Here is a 21,589-nt window from a genome sequence, read left to right as displayed (position 1 = left end):
TGGCAGAGGCTTCTCAACATCCTGGAAGAATCTTTCGGTGGATTTTAGGTCCTTGGCAAAGGTCTGGTAGAATTCTGGGAAATAACAGAGCAGTGGATTTTAGCTCCTTGGTGAAGATCTCTGAGTGTCTTAGGTCAATTCTAGGAAATAATCTGATGGTGATTTTTCTTTCTCCTTGGTAAAGGTCTCTGGCTTTCCTGGTAGAATTTGGGGAAATAACCTGCCAGTGGTTTATTTGCTCTTTGGAGAAGGTCTGTAGCCTAGAATCTTTTTTTCTAGGTAGAATATTAGGAAGTGAAAGTACCAGAGTGGGCAGCCCTCCGTTCCAGAAAGGTCTGGAGCTTCCGGCACGTCCCGGGGGCCGCTGGCTGGAGCTGCCGGTGCCGCTCCCGGCGCTGCCGCGGGCGCTCCGCTCTTGGCCAGGCGGCCGATTTTCACTCGGGGGGCGGATCGCGGGGGGCTGGGGCGGCGGGCCGGGCCGCGGGGAGGGCGGAGCGGGGAGCCCGGCAAAGAGGGCCGAGCATCCTCCGCCGCCGGGCCGGTTGCCAAGGCGACGGCTGCGTGGCAACGGGCTGGCAGCGGGGACCGCCCGCCGCCGCGCCGAGCGGAGCCGAGCCGCGCCGAGCGGAGCCGAGCCGTGCCGTGCCGAGCGGAGCCGCGCCGAGCGGAGCCGAGCCGTGCCGTGCCGAGCGGAGCCGCGCCGAGCGGAGCCGAGCCGTGCCGTGCCGAGCGGAGCCGTGCCGAGCGGAGCCGAGCCGTGCCGAGCGGAGCCGAGCCGTGCCGAGCGGAGCCGAGCGGAGCGGGCGCGCTGCCCTCCGCCCGCGCTGGATGCTGCGGCGGCCGCCCGGGAGCAGCCGCGCTCCGCCGCCCGCCGCCAGCGCAGCCCGGGCCGCCCTCGCCGGCAGCAGCAGCAGCGCTCGCCCGCTCCCCGGGGCCGGCGCGGAGCGGAGATGCTGCCGCCGCCGCGGGGCTCCCACCAGTGGCTGGCCGTCGCGCTGCTCGGCCTCTGCTGGTTCCTGCCTCCCGGGAGATTGGCCGCGCCGGGCGGAGACTTCCCGGGCTCTGCCGTGGACAACCTGGTGGTCAGGAAAGGGGACACGGCCGTGCTGAGGTAGGAGGCGGCCGCGGGCGGGCGGGACGCGCTGCCGCAGCATCCATCCGTCCATTCGTGCGTCCATCCGTGCATCCGTCCATCCCGGGCTGCCCAGGGAGGCTCCGGCCGAGCCCCTGGCTGGCGGGGATGCTGCGGCCCGGGGGTGCCCCGGGGATGCCCCGGAATGCAGGAACTCGTCCCCAGCGCCGGCCGGTACCCGCAGCCCTGAGCTCCGGGCCGCCCGCCGGCTCCCGGCGCGGTTCGTTCCGCGGTTTGCCCTTTTCCACTCTATTGAGAAGCCCTGGCTGTTGCTGGAAGTTTAGGAATGGGCTGTTGGGGTGAAATGATGCAGTTTTGGCTTCCGGGGCTCTGCAGAGCGAGCAGCGCGGGGCTGTGGCAGGGAGAGGACGATTAAGCCCTGCCGGGAGCATTACGATCGGCATTATTTATTTTGATACACAGTTCTATATTTCCCAACGATCGGAGCGCTGGCTCCGTGCCACGAGGAGGTTTTGTGCTTGCCGTGGCTCCGTTCCTGCCTCTCCTAATGGACCCCGTGCTCCCGGATCTCCTGTCTCTTGACTGGAGCAAAATTTGTTTACCGGCAGTCAGACACCACAATCCACTCGAACCTTTCCTTCTGGTTCGTGTTCAGCAATCCTCTGCCCTGATTTAATTACCCCCAGCCACCACTCCAACTTTTTATCCGTGTGTTGTACTTTGCCTCGATCTACTACAGTTCAAACCCCCATTTTCTCCCTCTCTGGAATACGGTTGAAGCTCCTGGCTGGTGAGAAATCTGATTTAATTAGCAGCACTTCTCAGCTATGAAGTCTCTGGCTGTATTGTTTTTTGCTGGGCTGCCACGGAAATCTCCAGGTTGCAATGCATTTTATCCATAAGCATTTTTAGTGATCCAGGAGTCTGCTGTAAAATGCTGCGTGAGGCATTTTCGGTAGGGATTTGGAAGCGTTTTTAGGCTGCTCCTGTTGTAGTAGCTCCTGAAAATACAGTAGATGTCTATGTAGGGCAGCTGACAAGTGGTTTTTATGTGTACCTCAATTATCCTCTGTATTTTGAGACGTGCTCAGGTCCTCGTGCTTTCCGTGGCACAAATGGAGAATCAGAGGAAATAATAATTAAAAAGTGGTTTATTTGTACCGTTGCAGGGAAGGTAACTCGGTGGGTTCTCAGGCTGTTAGACCCACTCAGGCACTATTAAACGTTGTTAGTACCCAGATACGTTCCAAAGTGCCTTTTTAGGGACGGCTGCGATCGCTCCAAGGCGGGCTCGTCTGGAGCCCATCCCGGCTGCCAGGCCTGTCCGCAGCTCGCTGGGCTTACATAAACGGCTTGGAGCTGGGGCTGGGAGCATCCCCGGGGAGGGCCGGGCTGTGTTTGTGCCGAGGCTGCTGCGGGGAGCGCCGGCAGCGCTGCCGAGCCCCGAGCGGGGCGCCGGGATGCGGGAATGTGCGTGCTGGGGTGGGATGGGGGAATGTCTGTGCTGGGGTGGGGGAATGTCCGTGCTGGGGTGGGATGGGGGAATGTCTGTGCTGCGGTGGGATGGGGGAATGTCTGTGCTGGGGTGGGATGGGGGAATGTCCGTGCTGGGGTGGGATGGGGGAATATCCGTGCTGGGGTGGGATGCGGGAATGTGCGTGCTGGGGTGGGATGGGGGAATATCCGTGCTGGGGTGGGATGGGGGAATGTCTGTGCTGGGGTGGGATGGGGGAATATCCGTGCTGGGGTGGGATGGGGGAATGTCTGTGCTGGGGTGGGATGGGGGAATATCCGTGCTGGGGTGGGATGGGGGAATGTCCGTGCTGGGGTGGGATGGGGGAATATCTGTGCTGGGGTGGGATGCGGGAATGTCTGTGCTTCGGTGGGATGCTGGAATGTCCGTGCTGCAGCTGGATCTGCTCCTAGTGCCCTCTGAGCATATCCTCTCGCTCCCGTGCCCCCTGACCAGCTCCTCTCGCTCCCGTGCCCTCGGCAGGCTCGCTTTAATCGGGGTTATTCCGCTTTGAGAAGGGAAATGCGGGATGGCAGCGTGAGCAGCACCAGGCTCTCCAGCCCCCTCTGCTCCTCTGGGTGTCCCTGGCTGCAGGGGCTGTGGATGTACCTCAGTGCATATTACAGCGGTTGCTCTAGCTGTTGGAACTATCGGCAGTGGGCTCTTGTGTGAGCTCCAGGCGCTGGAGAAGCCATCTGCAGTTTGCTGCCGCAGCTCGGAGCTGCCCGAGCCCAGCCGTGCCCGCGGCACCGGGGCGGGCTGCGCTCCGCCGTTGTGCATCCCGGAGGATGGCCGGGGCTCCCCGGGCCGGCACGGGCTGCTTCCCCTCTCTGCTGAGGGTTCAGCCTCCCTGCGCCACATTCACCACATTCCCCCGTCCGCGGGTGCGAGGCCCGCAGCTCCCTCTCTGAGCTCCCGCGGGGACACGGGCGGCGCTCCCCGGCTCCGAGGCGGCATTTCCAGCCCGAGGGTCATCTCCGGGCTGGGCCGGCCTGGAGCCGTGCCGAGCCGGGCCCGGGGCTGCCCTCGCTGGGGCGCACGGCCCCGGGGCTCCGGCTGCAGCTGGGCACATCTGCCCGCGCCCCGAGGGTGGGAGCACAGGGACAGACTTCCACCCCAGAGCCTCGCTCTGTGCCGACGTGCCAGGGGAGAAGGCAGAGAGCCCCCCTCGGGATGAGCCCAGGCCAGGCTGAGCTGGGTCCCGGCCCCAGCTCTCACACCCGGGTTCCATTGTCTGCCCCAAGATGGGGAGTAAAGGCTCCTTGGGCTGCTGGGGCTCTCCAGGAGAAGCCTCTGTGCGGTAACACGGTAAAAAAGTTCTGCTCCCTCATTTTTAATGGTTAATTCATGTCTCAGTGCAATCAATCCATTTTGGATCTAGCACACCGAGTTTTCTTGAGGATCATTCCCTCCCTGTCCCCATGCTCCTGGCACACGGCTCCCTGGATGCTGCTGCTGCTGCCCAGCCAGACCCCAACCCTCACCCATGGCCCCTGGGGGTGGCTGCCCTCCCCACCCTGTGCCAGGCTGTGCTGGGGCTGGATGGTGCCTTGCTGCTGCTGCCCACGTGGCACAGGGTGCTGGGACTGTCCCCAGGTGGCACTGGGATACTGCGATTGTCCCCAGGTGACACAGGATACTGGGATTGTCCCCAAGTGGCACAGGTGGCACAGGGTGCTGGGATTGTCCCCAGGTGGCACAGGTGGCACAGGATACTGGGATTGTCCCCAGGTGGCACAGGTGGCACAGGATACTGGGATTGTCCCCAGGTGGCACAGGGTGCTGGGATTGTCCCCAAGTGGCGCAGGTGGCACAGGGTGCTGGGATTGTCCCCAAGTGGCGCAGGTGACACAGGATACTGGGATTGTCCCCTGGCCTCCCAGGCCAGCACTCCAACAGCAGCAGTCACAGTGCCCACGTGTCCCTTCCCGAGGCTCTGACAGAAGAGAAGGTTTGCCAAGGCTGTCACTGGGCACCTGTTTTGGTACAGAAGCTCCTCAGCACAGGATTTTAAAGGAAACCCCTCCTTAGCTGAGGAGCTGTGCTGTGATGAGTTATTTCTGCAGCCTCAGTAATTAAAGCTGCTCCCCTTTGTTTGGTTTCAATGGGTGATGGATCCCCGCAGCCCCAACTGCTTGTGTCTGTTGGAGTTAGGAGAAATTCTGTCAGCAACGCAGTTGTTTTGCATGGCAGAACAATTCTGGGAAGGCACTGATTTTCAGCAGTAGAATTCCATCCTGCATCCTTTCTGCATTTTTCCCAGGCAGCTGGTTAAGATTTTATGAGAACACACGAGGAAGGAGAGCGAGTTCTGAAGCCGTGGTTTTATTAAAAGAATAAATTGCTGTGTTGTGCACTGGTAGGAGTTCAGGAAGCAGGCTGGGTGTTCAGAACCAGAACCAGGCTTTGCTGTGGTCCCCTGTCAGGAGAGGGGTCACGCTGTGCTCCATCACGCCGTGCTCCATCATCACCCTGTGCTCCATCTACCCCCGTGCTCCTTTACCCTGTGCTCCATCACCCTGTGCTGCTGCACATCCATCTCACTGACAGCACACGTGGCAATTTCGGGAGAGGAGTGGCTCAGGAGAGGTGACAAATGTGGGGGAGCCAGCAGGGCTGGCCCTGTCACCTCCTGTGTCCCCTCCCTCCCTGCCTGAGCAGGGCTGGGTACCCAGGGGAAACAGAGCCCCCCTCCAGCTGTTTCGGGGCTGCTCCCCCTTCCTGGCAGGTGGACGGGGATGTGGGGAGGGCAGGGAGAGCTCACCTGGGCATGGCAGCAGGAGGCATTGGGAAAAGCAGGAATTGCCCTTTTCCCGAGCCGGAGCTGCCCCAGGCAGGGCCTGCAGACCCTGCCTGCACTTTGGAACTCATATCCCCCCTTGGAGATCAGAACGTGCACAGCTGAAGATGATCAAAAGTGTTTTTCTAGCGAGTCAAAGTTTGTATTGTGTGTTTTGTTTTCCTCAAAGCTCGCGGGTAATGAAGCCAAGTGTGAGTGAGAGCACCTTTATAGTACCTGTGCGTTGTGTCAGCGCAGCCAATTGGGCTTTGGAGGCTGTCACGGCTTTTAAAGAAGCACGAGATCTTTTCAGCAGTGTGTGGTTCTAGAGGAGTTTGGGATGGTGTGCTCTGCGGTCTGGGACCAGCTCAGCATCCAGGGCCTCAAAATAAAACCACAGCGTGAAGGTGAAGGTCAGCACCTGGGATTTACTCTGGGAGCTCTGGGCATCCTGCCCCAGCTGTGCATCCCATGGAATCCTGAGGTCCTGGGCATGGCTGGGGAGCCTGTGGGGCTGGGGCACCTCTGCCAGGCAAGCCTTGCACCCAAAGCTGAGCAGCTCCTCAGGGGCATGGGGGTGCCTAATTCATAACTAAATTAAAGTACTGAGGGGCCAGTGACTGTTGGAGATTGGGATTCACCAGTTTTGCCTTCTTTGCCCAGAAGAGCCATCCTTTATAGCTGAGAGCCCTTGCCCAAGGAGCGATGGTGTCCTGGGAAAGCTGTGGCTATCTGTCAGACCCCCACCCAGTGTCATTTGTGTTACTGAGAACCAGCGTTTGGAAAGGAGCTCTGCAGCAGGAGGAGAGCAAGTGGGCAGTGAGTCCATGCAGCAATTGGAATTTTGGGATACTCTAATTTTTGGATGCATCCCAGTCTCCCCAGTGCCTGCCCAGGGCTGGGCATGCCTGTGAGCACAGGCACTGGTAGAGTGTAATAAATATAGTAAATATATACAAATAGTAAATATTTATAATATTTATTTATATTATAATAAATATAAATAAATAGTCTGTGCAGAGTGTGACAAATACAAAAGTCCCCTTCTTTCCTTTATGATTTCTAAAGGTTCACTTCTTGACTTCCATCCCCTTGATATTGTGGTGCAATTTGGGTCATAAATCCTTCGGCTCCGTGGGGTTTCATTGCTGAAATGTGACCTGCAGGCCCCTGTGCACACCCCAGTAGATGAAGTTGTTGTTTGCATAAGAATTTCCTCTTCCCAATCCCTGCCAATTATTAAACAAGCACATTATGGCACTTGCCTCTTGTCTGCGTGGCAATAATAAATAAATTCAGCGCAAATTAAAATAATTTATCATTTTAAACGATGGCGAATGTTTCAGCTGCTCTGCAGAGGAACTAACAAAACAAGGAGTCAGTAAGGGATGCAAACTGGGATTTGTTCCAAGGGGCTGTTGTGTTGAGCAGCAAACAGAGCCTTAATGGCTTTCTCCTTGTCACCGAGTGTGACAGAGCGGCTGATGTCCCAGGGCAGGGACCCTGGGAAGGCTCAGCCTGGCCTGGGAGCTGCCCCATCACCCGTCCTGCAGTAATTGTGGTTAATAAACACCTGGCTCCAAAGGGAGCTGGAGCTGCAGCATGGCCGGGTCAGGGTGCTGAGCACGGCAGCTGACACGGGGTGAGTGGCTCAGGGGAGGGAGCTGTGACAGCGCCCAGCACCAGCTGCCATGGCATCAGAGCCTCCTGCCCAAATCCCCTGGGCAGGGCTGCCGGGGGCAGGGCTGGACTCTGAGCACTGACCAAGGAGCTGCAACTGCCATTTGGAGCTCCAGGTCCTGTCCCAGCCCTTGCCAGCAGGGGACTGGGGTGGCCAATGCCTCCCGAATCTCTGCCCCTGCTTTCCAGCCCTGCACCTGCCAGCTCTGAGCGTCCATGGGCACACCTGGTGTCCCTGGAGCATCCCCTGGTCCACGGCCTGGCAAGCCTGGCTGGGTGCCCTCCCTCTGCTGCTGAGCTCACTCACAGGGCCCAGGGGTGTGATGGTGTACACGGGGGTTTGCAGGCTGGGGAAGAGACGAGGACCTGACTCCATGGTTCAGAAGGCTTGATTTACTATTTTATGATATATATTGTATTAAAACTATACTAAAAGAATAGAAGAAAGGATTTCATCAGAAGGCTGGCTAAGAATAGAATAGCAAAGAATGATAACAAAGGTTTGTGTCTCAGGTTCTGTGTCCGAGCCAGCTGACTGTGATTGGCCATCAATCAGAAACAACCCCATGAGACCAATCCCAGATGCACCTGTTGCATCCCACAGCAGCAGATAACGATTGCTTGCATTTTGTTCCTGAGGCTTCACAGCTTCTCAGGAGGAAAAACCCTAAGGAAAGGATTTTCCATAAAAGATGTCTGTGACACAGGTGGGGCTGCAGAGAGCTGGGGCTGAGCAGAAGGTGCAGTGCTCACTCGGGGGCTCAGTGAGGTGAGGGCTGAGCAGAGGGTGCAGTGCTCACTCGGGGGCTCAGTGAGGTGAGGGCTGAGCAGAGGGTGCAGTGCTCACTCAGGGCTCAGTGAGGTGAGGGCTGAGCAGAGGGTGCAGTGCTCACTCGGGGGCTCAGTGAGGTGAGGGCTGAGCAGAAGGTGCAGTGCTCACTCATGGCTGGGCTCAGTGAGGTGAGGGCTGAGCAGAGGGTGCAGTGCTCACTCATGGCTGGGCTCAGTGAGGTGAGGGCTGAGCAGAAGGTGCAGTGCTCACTCAGGGGCTCAGTGAGGTGATCTCTGGGTGCTCAGAGCTCCTCCCAGCCCAAACCCCTCCTGGAGAGACCCCTCTGGGCAGGTTCTGTGCAGGCTTTGCTGCTGTGCCCATGGGCCAGGGCAGGGCTGGGCAGGGACTGTGCCCCAGCTCCAGGTGCAGAGTGCAGGCCACATCCACGGCACGAGGGGCAGCAGCAAATCTGTTATGAAAGTGGCCTAATTATAATGAGCAGCTTTCCCCCTGGCTGGAACAAGTGGACTAGAAAATTGTACTAGACTTTTCATTCAGAGACTATTAAACAGCAGAGGAAGGGAGAACAAAATATAGCTTTTGTCACAGCTCTTTTTATTTCCCTTTTTTTTTTTTTTGTATAGAGTCCTGCACATGGTCAGAAATTAGTTTCAAATTAATTTAATTATCGTATTTAGTATTTGGTTTGTGATTTTTTTTATTTTAACCTGCATAAGCCCCCTTGGTGTTACATTTCTGGTGGCCCCAGGGAGGGGAGAGATCAGGCTGGGGGCAGAGGGGATCCCAGGGCATCGTGCAGGAACAGGGGCTGGAGGAGGGCAGGTTTGCATTGGGCATTAGGAAGAAATTCTTCAACCCAAAGAAGTCTCTTGTTCTCTAGGTTTCACACAAACTCAGGTTTTGTGACCTGCTCCAGCTTTGGTTTCTTGGAGTGGGTTTGGTTTCTGCACCCACAGTTCCAAGCATCAGCCCACAATATTTACCCTGAGCTGTTCTCAGAGGGGTGCTGGGTTCCCCCATGATTTATTGGAGCTGGGCTGACCACATCAACCCCCCAAGCACGTCTGGGGCTCCATGGGCTCCTCCTGAGTGTTCCCTTCCCCTTTCTGCATTCCTGGCTCCTGGTCTGGCTCTGCCCTGAGTCACAGCCACCTCAGCCCGCAGAGATAAAGAAATGCACTGAGTCATCCTTAACCTTCCATTCCACTCTTTAATCTGCATTAGTACCTCAAAACAATATCCCTTCTGAGCCCTCCCTCAGCTAATCTTGCGAGAGGAAAATGGATTTGGACATGTATAAAACATGGAAAGTCACAGAACCAAAAAAGTGGATGAAATTCACAGCAATCAAGCTTTTCAAGGCAGCCAGCCCAGAACCATCACACTGGAATTAAAAATAAATTTGGCTACAGGAAATCATTCTCCTGCGCTGCTCCCCTCGGTGGGCTGGTGTAGGAGGGCAGGAGGCACAGAGCCCGAGGCTGGGGGAGCTCAGCAGGGCTGGGTGCAGTGCCAGGCACACACACAGCAGTGCCCAGGGCACAAGGGGAGCTCAGCAGGGCTGGGTGCAGCGCCAGGCACACACACAGCAGTGCCCAGGGTCAGCTGGGCTCCCAGTTGGAGTGGAGTCCTGTGGGCTGGGAGAGACAGGAGGGAGGGACAGGGACACTGCTGGGGACAGGGGACAGCCATGGGGACAGGGACACTGCTGGGGACAGGGGCACTGCTGGGCAACAGGTTGGGTGTGGAAGAGAAATGGACTGGAACAGAATTCCCAGCTTTGCTGTGGCTGCCCCTGGATCCCTGGCAGTGCCCAAGGCCAGGCTGGACATTGGGGTTTGAAGCACCTGGGACAGTGGGAGGTGTCCCAGCCATGGCAGGGGAATGGAATGAGATGAGATTTCAAGTCCCTGCCAACCCAAACCAGTCTGTGCATTTCTCCCCCGTAAGAATTCTGTGCTTGTAGAATTGTTTTGTTTGTTTGGGTTGGTTTTGGTTTGGTGTTTTTCCTTGCTTTGTTTGCTGTTACTTTTCCCTTTTGTTTAGCTCTGTGTTGGGTGGCATGTTCTGCTCTGGCAGCTGCTGCAGCACCCCAGATTCTGTGATTTGCTGGGGATGTTGGCCCGGGCTGCCCCCAGCCCTGGTGTCGTGCTTCCCTCCCAGCAGAGTCCGCACCCTGACCCTGTTCTGGGGGTGCTTTTTAACATTCCTGGGCCTCAACAAAACAGACACTGTTCCTGTCGTGCTTCCAAAAACATTTTCACCAGTAAGAAATTCTTTAAATAGTCCTCACAGAGTGAGGCTGCTAATTTGCATGACAGCTTGATTAAACGTAACCTGCTTCCACACTTAATTTATATTGAAACTGCCCAACGTTTTCATTCCATGCCATTAATTTTACATTAGTAGACTGGCTTGATTATTTAAGAAGGAAGGTAATTTTATCATCTTCGTTGGTGTAAGTTCAAACCCATAGTGAAAAATGGTCTGAAAGTGGTTATAAATAACAAAAGCCTTTGCTCCACATAAAGATCTGTTGGACCTGGTGGTGTGATGCAGAGGGAAATGAAGATTTAGGTGCTTTAGTGATCATCTTTGGCTTCAGCAGAGCTTGCCTCCGTGTGGCAATGTCTATTCTGAGCGTGTGGGTTTGGGGACCCAAAGAGGGAATGTTTGAGGGTGCCTCTTGCACAGGTGCTCCATTTTCCCCAGGAAGTGATATTTTTAGGGAAATGCAGTCCCAGAGGCTCGGCAGAGCTGTGGCACTTCCCCCTTGCAGGATCTGCTCCAGGAATGGGCACAGCTCTTTGCTTTCCAGGATGCTGGGGAGCCTCTCGTTGTGCCAAGTCCTGCAGGAAAGGGCCCAGGCAAGATCCCCTAAAACTCATTTCTACTCTAATTTAATCATCTTCTCTTTCCAGGGCAAGACTAGTGCAGAAACAGAATTTTTCAGATTTCTTGCAAAACTGGAGCCTAAACTAAAAATTATTTAGGTTATCGACCATCTGTTCTCAAAGGATGGTTTCATGAATATGGCTGTGAATGCAATTTTTAGGTAAAGCTCATGAAATTCCTCTCTTTTCTTTTTCAATTTTTTTTGTTCCCTTTTGAACATTCCTATTACCCCACACTTTTGCCCTGCAGGCAGGGTTTGGATCCTTCTGGGTCCCCTTGGTTACTCCCTCATTTCCTCTCTCTCTGCTCTTGGAAGCTCAGCTCGCAGTCTCCATGAGGGTGGCACAGAGATGTTTTCTATTTCAGATTTGCAAACTGAAATGTTCACTTTACCTGCTGAACTGTCCCTGTAGATTCCTACCAAGGAGCTGACTAAAAGAGGATAAAATCCCTTCTGTCTCATTTAATCCCCAGGAAATTACTCTTCTGCCTTGGGCACCTCCCTGGGCAGCTGTGCCAAGGCCTGAGCACCTTTCCAGGGGGAAATTCCTGCTGGCACTTTCAGGGATGAGAGGAAGGGGAGATTACAAAGAGGAAGCTGCTCAAAGGGACATCCCAATAAGCTGGGTCTGTTTTAAAACCAGGCTTTATGCTGGGCCTAAGTCAACAGCAGGGCAAAGATCCAGAGGTGTGCACAGCTGGGCATGGAGGAGAACCCAAAGCTTTGCTGATGTGGAAACGTGCTGGGACCTGCTTTCCCAAAGCTGCTGGCAGAGCAGAAAGGGGCAGAGCAGGGACAGAAATATTGTGTGGGAAAAAAGAATGTTTACGGGCAGAAGCTTCAGGAGCCCTGGCTAATTAGCCTGGCAGAGCGGCATTAGGCGCCCTCATTGTGCTGGAGAATGTTTTAATGTCAGAAACCTCCCAAAACCCAATCTTGGCAAAAAACCCATGGTGCAAACTAATGACTAAAAGCTGAAAGTGAACAATTCCAACTTAACTCTGAAGGGAGGGTTTTAGAGGCAATTAGCTGCTGTTTTCTCATTTCTCCATGTTTCTCATTTCTCCATATTACTCATGTCTCCATGTTTTCTCATGTCTCCATGTTTTCTCATTTTTCCATGTTTATTTTCTCACGTCTCCATGTTTTCTCTGGGAGCTCTCAGGATGTTTCAGACAACACCCCAAGGGCCTGGGGTGGGTGCCAGATGCGTGTGGGTCCTGCCAGGCTCCCAGGGGTGTTCCAGGGTGATGGGAATCTGCTGCCCGGGTTTAATGAAGATATCCCCATCTTTGGGATCTAATTTACTGACTGTCACTGTTCATGAAATCTCTCCCAGTAAAACTCGGGGTCTGACACTGCCAGGGACAGAGACAGAATCCATTTCAGGTGAGCACAGAAATTCAGCCTGTGAGGTACCTGCGACTGTCACAGGTGAAAATCTCTGCTAATGAACTGTGTATTAGTGGGAGACAGGAAGAGAACTCCCTCGGTCTCTTAATTTACTTTGAATAATTCATTAGCTCGCACTCCTCACCCATGGCAGCCGTGGGTAAATCCCACTCTGGAGCTGCTAATTAAAGTTGCAGGATGAAGGGAAGCTACTAATGAGATGCGAGACAAGTCCTCCAACAATGCAGAGGCACTTGTAGGCACACCAAGTTTATTGTTGGCTTTCACGGGAGGGCAGGGAGCGCTGAGGAATTCACAGCAGGACTGGATCACTGCACAGCTTCTGGCAGGAGGCAGAGGGACAGGAGCACAGCGAACAGCTCAGGCTGGGCCAGGGGAGGGTCTGGATGGACATCAGCAGGAATTTCCCCATGGAAAGGGGGTCAGGGATTGGAACTGCCCAGGGAGGGTTGGAGAGCCCATCCTGAAGGTGGCACTGAATGCTCGGGGCTGGGGACAAGGGGGAAATTGGGCACAGCTGGGACTCGATGGGCTGGAAAGGCTTTTCCAGCCTCAGGGATGCTGAGAGGAGTAGGAATTATCTGTGGCACCAAGATGGGTCCTTAGTGGTCATCCAAACACATGGAGATGGAGAACAGTGCAGTATTTCACATTTTTATTATATATAAAAGAATAGAGACAATAAATCTGTGTGGACTTTACCAGACACTTTTATGGATAAATACACTGCTAAAATATCATCTCTGTGCCAGGTCATGTTTCATAGGTTATAGCAAACCCTTGTTACCTGAGTGAGGGTCTGGGTGTGCCATGTGGTCAAGGGTGTGGATCTCACGGGATGAAAACACAGCAACAGCTTTGCACGGTAGAAATTAATATTTCTGCTGTTTGCTTCTACAGTGTAGGATGTAGAAATTGAATGCCGTGTGCATAGTAAACAAAATTGCCTTTTTGTGGTTGGTGTTGTCTGGTTTGCCCACTACACAGAAATTTGTGATGTTGCAACACATTTAAATGTGTTTTCTGCTGGTTGGGAATGAGATATCCAGAGATCTGTGTGGGGACATGGAGAGGGACAAAAATACATTTTTAATGATTATTTTCAATGTACAAATTGCAGCTTGCTGCTCAGACAAATTCAGCTGAGTTCAAGCACTTTATCTTACTCAAGAAAATATCTCCCAGAGAAACAGAGCAGCAGAGCCCCCCTGAGCCCGGGCCAGGAGGGTGAGAAACCCTGGGAAAGCTTTTCTGGAACAGCTGCTTTCCCTGTGCAAACAGGGAAATGCTAACTGCACCTTCCTAATACAGCAAATTGAGCTGGAGCTGAAACACACATAGCTGCGATTTAAAATGCAAGCCACCTCTGCAAATCAATACGAGCTCTATAAAAAGGGTTCAAAACGGTGATGCAAATGAATGCTGAGGTGCAATATTCCTGTCAGGCACAACACACTGATCCCTGCCACTCACAGGCTGCTGCTGTCTGTCTGTGCTCTGTGACAGAGCCAGGACTGCGAGGGAAGGCAGCTCCCAGCTTGGACCAAGCACAAAGCTCGGTTAAAGCTCTGATAAAGCCGCAGCAGCAGCAGCAGGGTCCTCTGGGTGTCCTGTGGGTGTCCTGTGGGTGTCCTGTGGGTGTCCTATGGGTGTCCTGAGGGTGTCCTGTGGGTGTCCCATGGGTGTCCTGTGGGTGTCCTATGGGTGTCCTGTGGGTGTCCTATGGGTGTCCTGAGGGTGTCCTCTGGGTGTCCTGTGGGTGTCCTGTGGGTGTCCTATGGGTGTCCTGAGGGTGTCCCATGGGTGTCCTGTGGGTGTCCTGTGGGTGTCCCGTGGGTGTCCTATGGGTGTCCTGTGGGTGTCCTGTGGGTGTCCTGAGGGTGTCCTATGAGTGTCCTGAGGGTGTCCTGAGGGTGTCCTGTGGGTGTCCTATGGGTGTCCTGTGGGTGTCCTGTGGGTGTCCTGTGGGTGTCGTGAGGGTGTCCCATGGGTGTCCTGTGGGTGTCCTGTGGGTGTCGTGAGGGTGTCCCATGGGTGTCCTGTGGGTGTCCTGTGGGTGTCCTATGGGTGTCCTATGGGTGTCCTGTGGGTGTCCCGTGGGTGTCCTATGGGTGTCCTGAGGGTGTCCTCAGGGTGCCCTGTGGGTGTCCCATGGGTGTCCTATGGGTGTCCTGTGGGTGTCGTGAGGGTGTCCCATGGGTGTCCTGTGGGTGTCCTGTGGGTGTCCTATGGGTGTCCTATGGGTGTCCTGTGGGTGTCCTGTGGGTGTCCCATGGGTGTCCTGTGGGTGTCCTATGGGTGTCCTGTGGGTGTCCTGTGGGTGTCCTGTGGGTGTCCTCTGGGTGTCCTGAGGGTGTCCTGTGGGTGTCCTATGGGTGTCCTGTGGGTGTCCTATGGGTGTCCTGTGGGTGTCCTGTGGGTGTCCTGAGGGTGTCCTGTGGGTGTCCTGTGAGTGTCCTGTGGGTGTCCTGAGGGTGTCCTATGGGTGTCCTCTGGGTGTCCTGTGGGTGTCCTATGGGTGTCCTGAGGGTGTCCTGTGGGTGTCCTGTGGGTGTCCTGTGGGTGTCCTGAGGGTGTCCTGTGGGTGTCCTGAGGGTGCCCTGGTGCCTGGGGAGCTCCTGGAACCCCCCTCCTGCAGCCTGTGTGGGGTTTGCAGCTTTGAATGAGAAAGTGGAGCTTCCTCGTTATACACAGTGACAGATAATCTGCACAAGGACTCATTAGCAGAAAGTGTAATTATTGCATCTTGCATTGAAAATTGCTTAAACCTCTATTCTTGACAAATAAAGCAGCTGACCCTTGATTAAAGGAGATGATGGGTGTGAGTAATTAAGGCCACACTAAATGTAATACATCTTCAAAGCAGCCCTGTGCAATTTGTCTTCTCTTGCCTCTTTTGAAAGCTTCCCTTGCTTGTTTGAGGCTGTTCCTCCAAGGATTCTGAGTAACTGAATTATTTTGCTGGTTGGTGAATTGGAAAATAATTTCCTAACCTTGATCATAAAAGTTCTGGGAAGCACCTGGGCTTCTTCATGGCATGAGAAATCCACTTAGTGGCAGAACAACTGTCATTTGAAAAAAGTGTTCCCTGGGAGTTGTTGGAGAGGAAGGTGAGCATAGTTTCTATTTTAACCTTATGTTATAACTTAAAACTGTATTTAACACACTACTTAAGAAATTTAACGCAGCATAACTTTCTAACACAACACATATAACATACATTTTAATATTTGTGAAAAGCCAATCATAAAATACACATTTTCCACACACTGCAATGCTTTTGCTTTTACAACACGTATTTTTTTGTGTAGTACAGAACCTTGGCTTTCCATTTGGTAATTTAAATCTGTACAGGTCACAGAACCATTGCGGAGGGGCTCATCTTTTCCTGATCTGAAATGGTTCTCTTGCTGTAAATCAAATACACATCGATGTGTTTGTGTTCAGGAATTAATTAATTTCTCTCACAGTGATATAAAATCAGTGTTCCATAATCACTCTTCTGCCGTTCTGGAGGCTGCCATGGTGGAATCTTTGTGCCATGGAAATCCCAAGGGCACAGGACTCTGCCATCAGATTCTATAAACTGTGGAAATCTTTGTTCCTCAGATTAGAAATCTAAAGGCTTTCAGATTAAAGGAAAAGGAAATTTTTCCCTCTCCCTGTCATCTGGGAATGCCCAGGAGCTGGATCTATCTCACGTGTGGACAGGACACGACAAAAAATCCAAACCTGGAACCACGGAACTGTCCAATGTGCTGAGCTGACAGGACGCAGCAGGGCCCAGAACTCCTCCTGCTTTCTCTGGCACAAACAGGAATGGAGCTCTGCAGCCTGGCTGGAGAGGGCCAGACCTTGCCATGGGCAGGGCAGAGCTGCAGCTGGTGCCAGCAGAGCCAGATCTGCTGCTCCAGCCGCTGCCAGGGGAGTGCGAACCACGTCAAGGGCTGCAACAGCAGCTGGTTTGTGCCCAGGGCCACAGCAGGGCAAGGGATGGCTCAGGAGATGGGAGTTCAGTCCTGGGAGGCTCCAGAGAGCTGCTCCAGCTTCCCAGGGTGATCCATTTTGGGTGGGAAAACAGATCTGAGGTCCCTGTTACCTTTTCCCGATGAGATCTCACTCATTCAGTGTATTATGGGGAAAACAGGGCATGGTGGGTGCCTGTGCTGTGAGGGACCCCCTGGGACTGGATTTATATAGCAGAGATGGCCTTTGAGTCCTAGTGAAATACCAGTGTTGTACCTGAATATCTGTGTACAGCCTTGCCCCGGTGTGTCCCGGTTGTTCTTGATGGGCTGCAGCTGTGGCTGGTGGAGATAACTGGGATAAAGGGGCTGGGTTGGCCAGTCAGGAACAGCCTGGAAGGAGCTCTGACTGAGAAGGAGCCACATGCAGGAGAAGGAGTCTGTGCTGTGAAGATCTGCAGCCATAAGAAAACACCGAGAGAAGGTATGGGACTCTAGAAATCTAATAACAACAGTATGGGACTCTAGAAATATGAATACAACAGATTTACAGCCCTGGAGCTGCAGCTGCCCCAGCCTGGCTGCCCCTGACTCTCCCTCCTGTGCTCCTGCACAAAGTGGGGCTTCACTCCAGAGCTGCTTCCAGAGGAAGACAGACACCTCTTCTCTTCCTGAGAGTTGTCTCAGTGACTAATTTGTGCTATTTCGGTGATAAATTAGTCAATATTGCTGAGTAGCCACGTCTTAAATCCCGTTTTTGTTTCCTTGGGCCCTTCAGGAGTCATTTTTAGTCTGGCCACGAATGTTGTCTGTAGAGAAAAAATTGCCAGCAGTGAGGCTGGCCCTGGAACGTGTCTGTGCTTTCCTTGCCACCTGAATTTTCCATTTCCTTCCCACAAATGAGAGTGAAGTTTGGTAACACAAGTGGGAGTTGTGACTTCTATCAGAATTAGAGAATAGATTCACCCGGTTCTTTTCATCTGAGCCCAAAGGCAGGCTCTGCACATCCGAGTTCCCATCTCCTGCTCTAATTTCCCAGGCAATCTCAGCAATCTGGAGCAAGTGTGGTTTTATTTAAGGTGGGTGCTGCTGACATGACTATAAACACTCCCCAAAGCCCTCACCCAGCCCAGTGATTTCTTTGTGTGAGCAACAGGCAGAGAATAAATATGAAGAGCAGGACTTCGAGGCAACTTAATAAAGCTGCACTGCTGTCAATGCAGCGAGGGCAATTTCAGTGGTTTAGAAGGAGAATGAGTGTAAAATATGAGATGAGGCTGTGCTGCCAGCGTGGGACAGGCTGCAGGCAGAGATGGATGTGAGCTGAGCTCGGGGGTCTGCCATCCCCAATTCTCCACCCACACGCTCATTTATTTTCATTTAATGTGTTTTAATACCAGCATTTGGATCTGCATGCAGTTTGAACTGCGTTATCTGCATAGAAATGCCTGGGTGGTGGCTGAGAGTCCTCAGAGATGTTTGTGAATCTGGAGACAGATTTATTATTCCTGTTAGTGTCACAGGACCCCAGACTGGGTTGGGCTGGGAGGGACCTTGAAGCTGATCCCATTGCTCTGTTCCATGGCAGGGACACCTCCCACTGTCCCAAGTCCAGCCTGGCCTTGGGCACTGCCAGGGATCCAGGGGCAGCCACAGCTGCTCTGGGGATTCTATTCCAGAGAATAGAACAATTCCCAATTGCCAGGGACCAATTGCCAGTCTCCCATCCGTGCCTGCCCTCCAGCCATTGCCCATGTCCTGTGTGACTAACCCTGAGGTGTTTGTGCCTGGCTTGGCTTTAGCCTTGCTGTGGGGCAGCAAGGATTGCCGTGGGGAGCTGTCACTGTGAGCTTTCCAGAGAACCCCACACCACCTTGCTTTGACAAATCAAATTATTCCTCTCATGATGTGAATGAGATCCCTGGGATGCAGGAAAAGAGGAGTGGGGCTTAATTCCCCCCTTGGAATTGCAGGGTGCTGTCAGTGCCTGCTCCAGCTTGCTCTGCACTAGCAATGAGAACAGCTCTGCACGGCTGAGAAAACCTCTCCTGTCACTGAGAGGAGCCCTCCTGGGCTGTGGGGAGCTGTGGCAGAGCAGAGCTGCAGCCAGGAGGAGGAGGAGTGTGACGGTGTTCACAGGGCTCTGAGGATGAGGGAAGAGATGAGGATCTGACTCCATGGTTCAGAAGGCTTGATTTGTTATTTTGTGATATATATTACGTTAAAACTATACTAAAAAAACAGAAGAAAAGGTTTCATCAGAAGGCTAGCTAAGAATAGAATAGAAAGGAAAGAATGATAACAAGGGCAGCTGTCTCAGACATCCTATAGAGGGACAAACCATCTTGAATAGCCACAAGAATGTATTAGAGAGGCACAGAACCCTTGGCCAGAGCCCTCCCCAGCCCTGGGGTGTTGTCTGGGTGGGAACAGGGCGAATGAAGCCCTGGGATGGGGCAGTGTTTCTGGGAAAAGCCTGAGCTTTGGTGGATTTTCCAGAAGTGCTCACAAATAGTTTCAGCATGTGCAGCACTTCCTCTGACCCCTCCCGTGGTTACCCTTGGATCATCTGCTTTCCTGGCAGGACACTCCAAACCCCACAAGGGTTTGACATCAGCAGCTCCAGCTGGTTTCCAGCACACACTCAAATCAGGTTTTCCTTCAAGATCACTGGCCTGGAGGAGCTGTGCTGATACCTGGCTGCAGGGGTGTGTTGGGGTTACTGACTTTTAATGGATTACAAAGCACTCAGTGGCCAACTCTCTGGAATTGTTTTTCTCAGCTAACAAATATTTCTCTATATTTTAGAAGAAGTTAAGTCTCTTTTATTTTCACCTTTACTTGAAGCATGATTAAAAAAAAAAAAAACAACTGTGGATTTTGGAATGAAGGCAAGCAAGAAAAATATTTGTTTCTCTCCTCCTCAAAATAGGATTTTTCTTTGTTTAACTTTCTTTCCCAGCTGAACACTTTGGGAGATTTAGAAGCGTTTTTGATGCAGCGTGGTAGCGAGCAGCGTTATCAGCAAATGGCCCGTTGCTTCAGCATCAATATCATCCCTGCAGCAGCACCTGCCTCTGCGGGAGGGGAGCAGCTGCTGGGCTGGGAGCACAAATGAAACCTTGATGGATTCACCGCCGGTTCCCATTCCCATGCTCATTCCCTCTGTGCTGCTCTGGCTCAGCCCCAGTGCCAGGGAGAGCCAGGCTGGGCTGGGAGAAGCAGAGCCCCCCTGGATTTGTGTGCAGGTTTCTGTGCTGTGAATGGAGAGTGAGGCTGCAGTGAGACGGATTTGTGTCCTGGGCAGTGGGGACAGGACACAGAATGGCTCCCAGTGCCAGAGGGCAGGGCTGGGTGGGACACTGGGAATTGGGAATTGTTCCTGGGGAGAGCTGGGATGGAATTCCCAGAGCAGCTGTGGGGAAACACTGCCCTCGATGGCTCTGCAGCCTTGTGTTCTCTGCTCAAACCCCCAGATCCATTCTGACAGGCTCTGATATGAGCAAATGTGGCCAAAGAGATTTTTCCTCATTGGGGCAATGCCTCATTCCTTTTCTGTTGCTTTTATAGCTTGCTCTGAGAAGATTGAGATGTTTTATTCCTACTCCATTAGAAAATAAAACACTGGTGCAAACAAAATGTTAGTTTGAGAAACAAAGTGTGAGAAATCGGCTGTGATTACACTGTGGTGGAAAATCTTCCTGTTTTATTGAGACATAATCAGTGTGGATCAGTTCTGCTGGGAAGAGCAAGCTGCTGTGATCAGAGCAGCCCAGGGACCTACAGCCAGAGGGAAAATGTGTGTGCAAAGGCTGCTCACCCTGCCCAGAAACTCACCCACATGTGACCTCACATCTTCCTGATAGGGACTTAGAAAATGTTCTCCTTTGAATCCCTTCTCTGCAATTCCCATAAACCTGGGGACTGCAAAGTTTCCTATTCCAGTCACTTACCCCTCCAGCATTAATGGAGAAACCTCGGCCAGAATTCTTTTCTCATTATGCATTCCTTAAAAACACAAACCTCAAACCCACAACTGAAGAGCTTTTTCTTCCTGAGTCCAAGTGTGTCAGCTCCAAATTCATGGGATCGTTGCAGGTGGAAAGGTTTGTTCCTCCTGACAGCTGTCATCTTCACTGGGGATGCAAATTAATATTGAAGGGCAACAAATGAATGGCAGGAGAAATCTTGAAAATCTCCTCAGCCCGAGACATTCGGGTGCAGACTTTTAATGCACTAAAATATTAATTGCAAGTAGGCAAATTACTGGGGGATTGAGAGGGTTGGTTTGTGAGGGGAAGGAGCAGAGCCCTCTGACAGGCCCAGAGGAGACAAAGCAAAGCATGTCAGAGCCCACCTGGACAAACAGACACTGGGGGAACTTGGGTACTTCAGTGGAGGAAATCGAATTTCTGTCATTATCACTCAGTTGTTGCTTGCATCTTTCCACAGCTAAATTATTTTACAAATGTTGGCCTCTCCTGTTTGATGAGAGGAAACAGCCTTGTATTGTGTCAGGGGAGGCATGGTCACATCCACCCTGGTTTTTTTGGCTGTGAATTTTTAATTCTTGCCCCAGCATCCCTGGGAGAAGCTGCAGTTGTCAGAGTATTGGTTGTAAAGATTTACTTCTGTTGGAGTGCTGTGGTACTTTGTGCTATAAACCTCAGGACTGGAGAGCAGCACAGGAAAATTTGGGCCGAGTAATTTTTCCGGATCAATAAATGCATCTGTGAGCAGAAGGGGCTGGAGGCTGAGCCCTCATCCATCACCGGCCCTGGAACCCAGTCAGGCCCAGAGCTTTGTCATCCCAGCCCTGGCGCTGGGCACAGCGCAGCTCTTGCTCACAGAAAATGAATTTATTGACAGCTGGGCCAGGATCGATGAGAGCCCGGCTCTTCCTTGGGCAGGAGCTCTCCCCTTGGTGAGCAAGGAAAGGCTGGGGATGGGTGCAGGGACAGCCCAGCCTGGAGCAGGGCAGGGATTTGTTCCACAGACAGCCCTGGGCACCTGGCAGATCCATAGCTCCAGGGTCAGCACACCAGAGAGTTTCCATTGCATGCTGTGTGCAATGGAGCAGACCAATAAATAATTAATAATTAATAGCAAATAACAGGAAAGGTTCCTGCCCACTGCCAGGCTCTGGAGCTGTCCCTGGCTATTCCCACACGCCAGCTTCCCAGAGGGGCTGGGAGCAGAATATTGCACTGGGGCAGGAATTTCTGCTTCTGTTCTCCAAAAGAGATCCATTTGCAAGAGGTCAGTTTCACACAGCATTCCCTGAGTGATCTGTTTAGCTTTTCCTGATGCATTTTTTCCTGATATGTTTTTAGTTGCATTTTTAGGTATAACTCTTGATTTGCTTCTGGTCAACAACACTCCCTTCTCAGTGCTGGTTATCTTTTATATGTCATAGAGTGAATTAATTATAGCAGGGGAAAAACCTCTTGGAATGCA

General features: G+C 52.9%; 1 protein-coding gene across 3 annotated transcripts in view; it reads left to right on the top strand.

Moving 5' to 3' along the window:
• Nucleotides 1–950: 950 nt before the first annotated feature.
• NEGR1 (neuronal growth regulator 1) overlaps nucleotides 951–21,589 on the top strand; it is a 153,111-nt gene continuing 132,472 nt past the window's right edge. For all 3 annotated transcript variants that reach the window (XM_059478663.1, XM_059478662.1, XM_059478664.1), the window contains exon 1: nucleotides 951–1,111. In XM_059478663.1, coding sequence (XP_059334646.1) covers nucleotides 951–1,111 — 161 coding nt within the window. The remainder of the gene's footprint in view (nucleotides 1,112–21,589) is intronic.

Source organism: Ammospiza nelsoni, chromosome 9 (assembly GCF_027579445.1).
Source record: "Ammospiza nelsoni isolate bAmmNel1 chromosome 9, bAmmNel1.pri, whole genome shotgun sequence".
NCBI lineage: Eukaryota > Metazoa > Chordata > Aves > Passeriformes > Passerellidae > Ammospiza > Ammospiza nelsoni.
The sequence above is the reverse complement of the archived record's forward strand: the minus strand, read 5'-3'. Positions and strand labels throughout refer to the sequence as shown.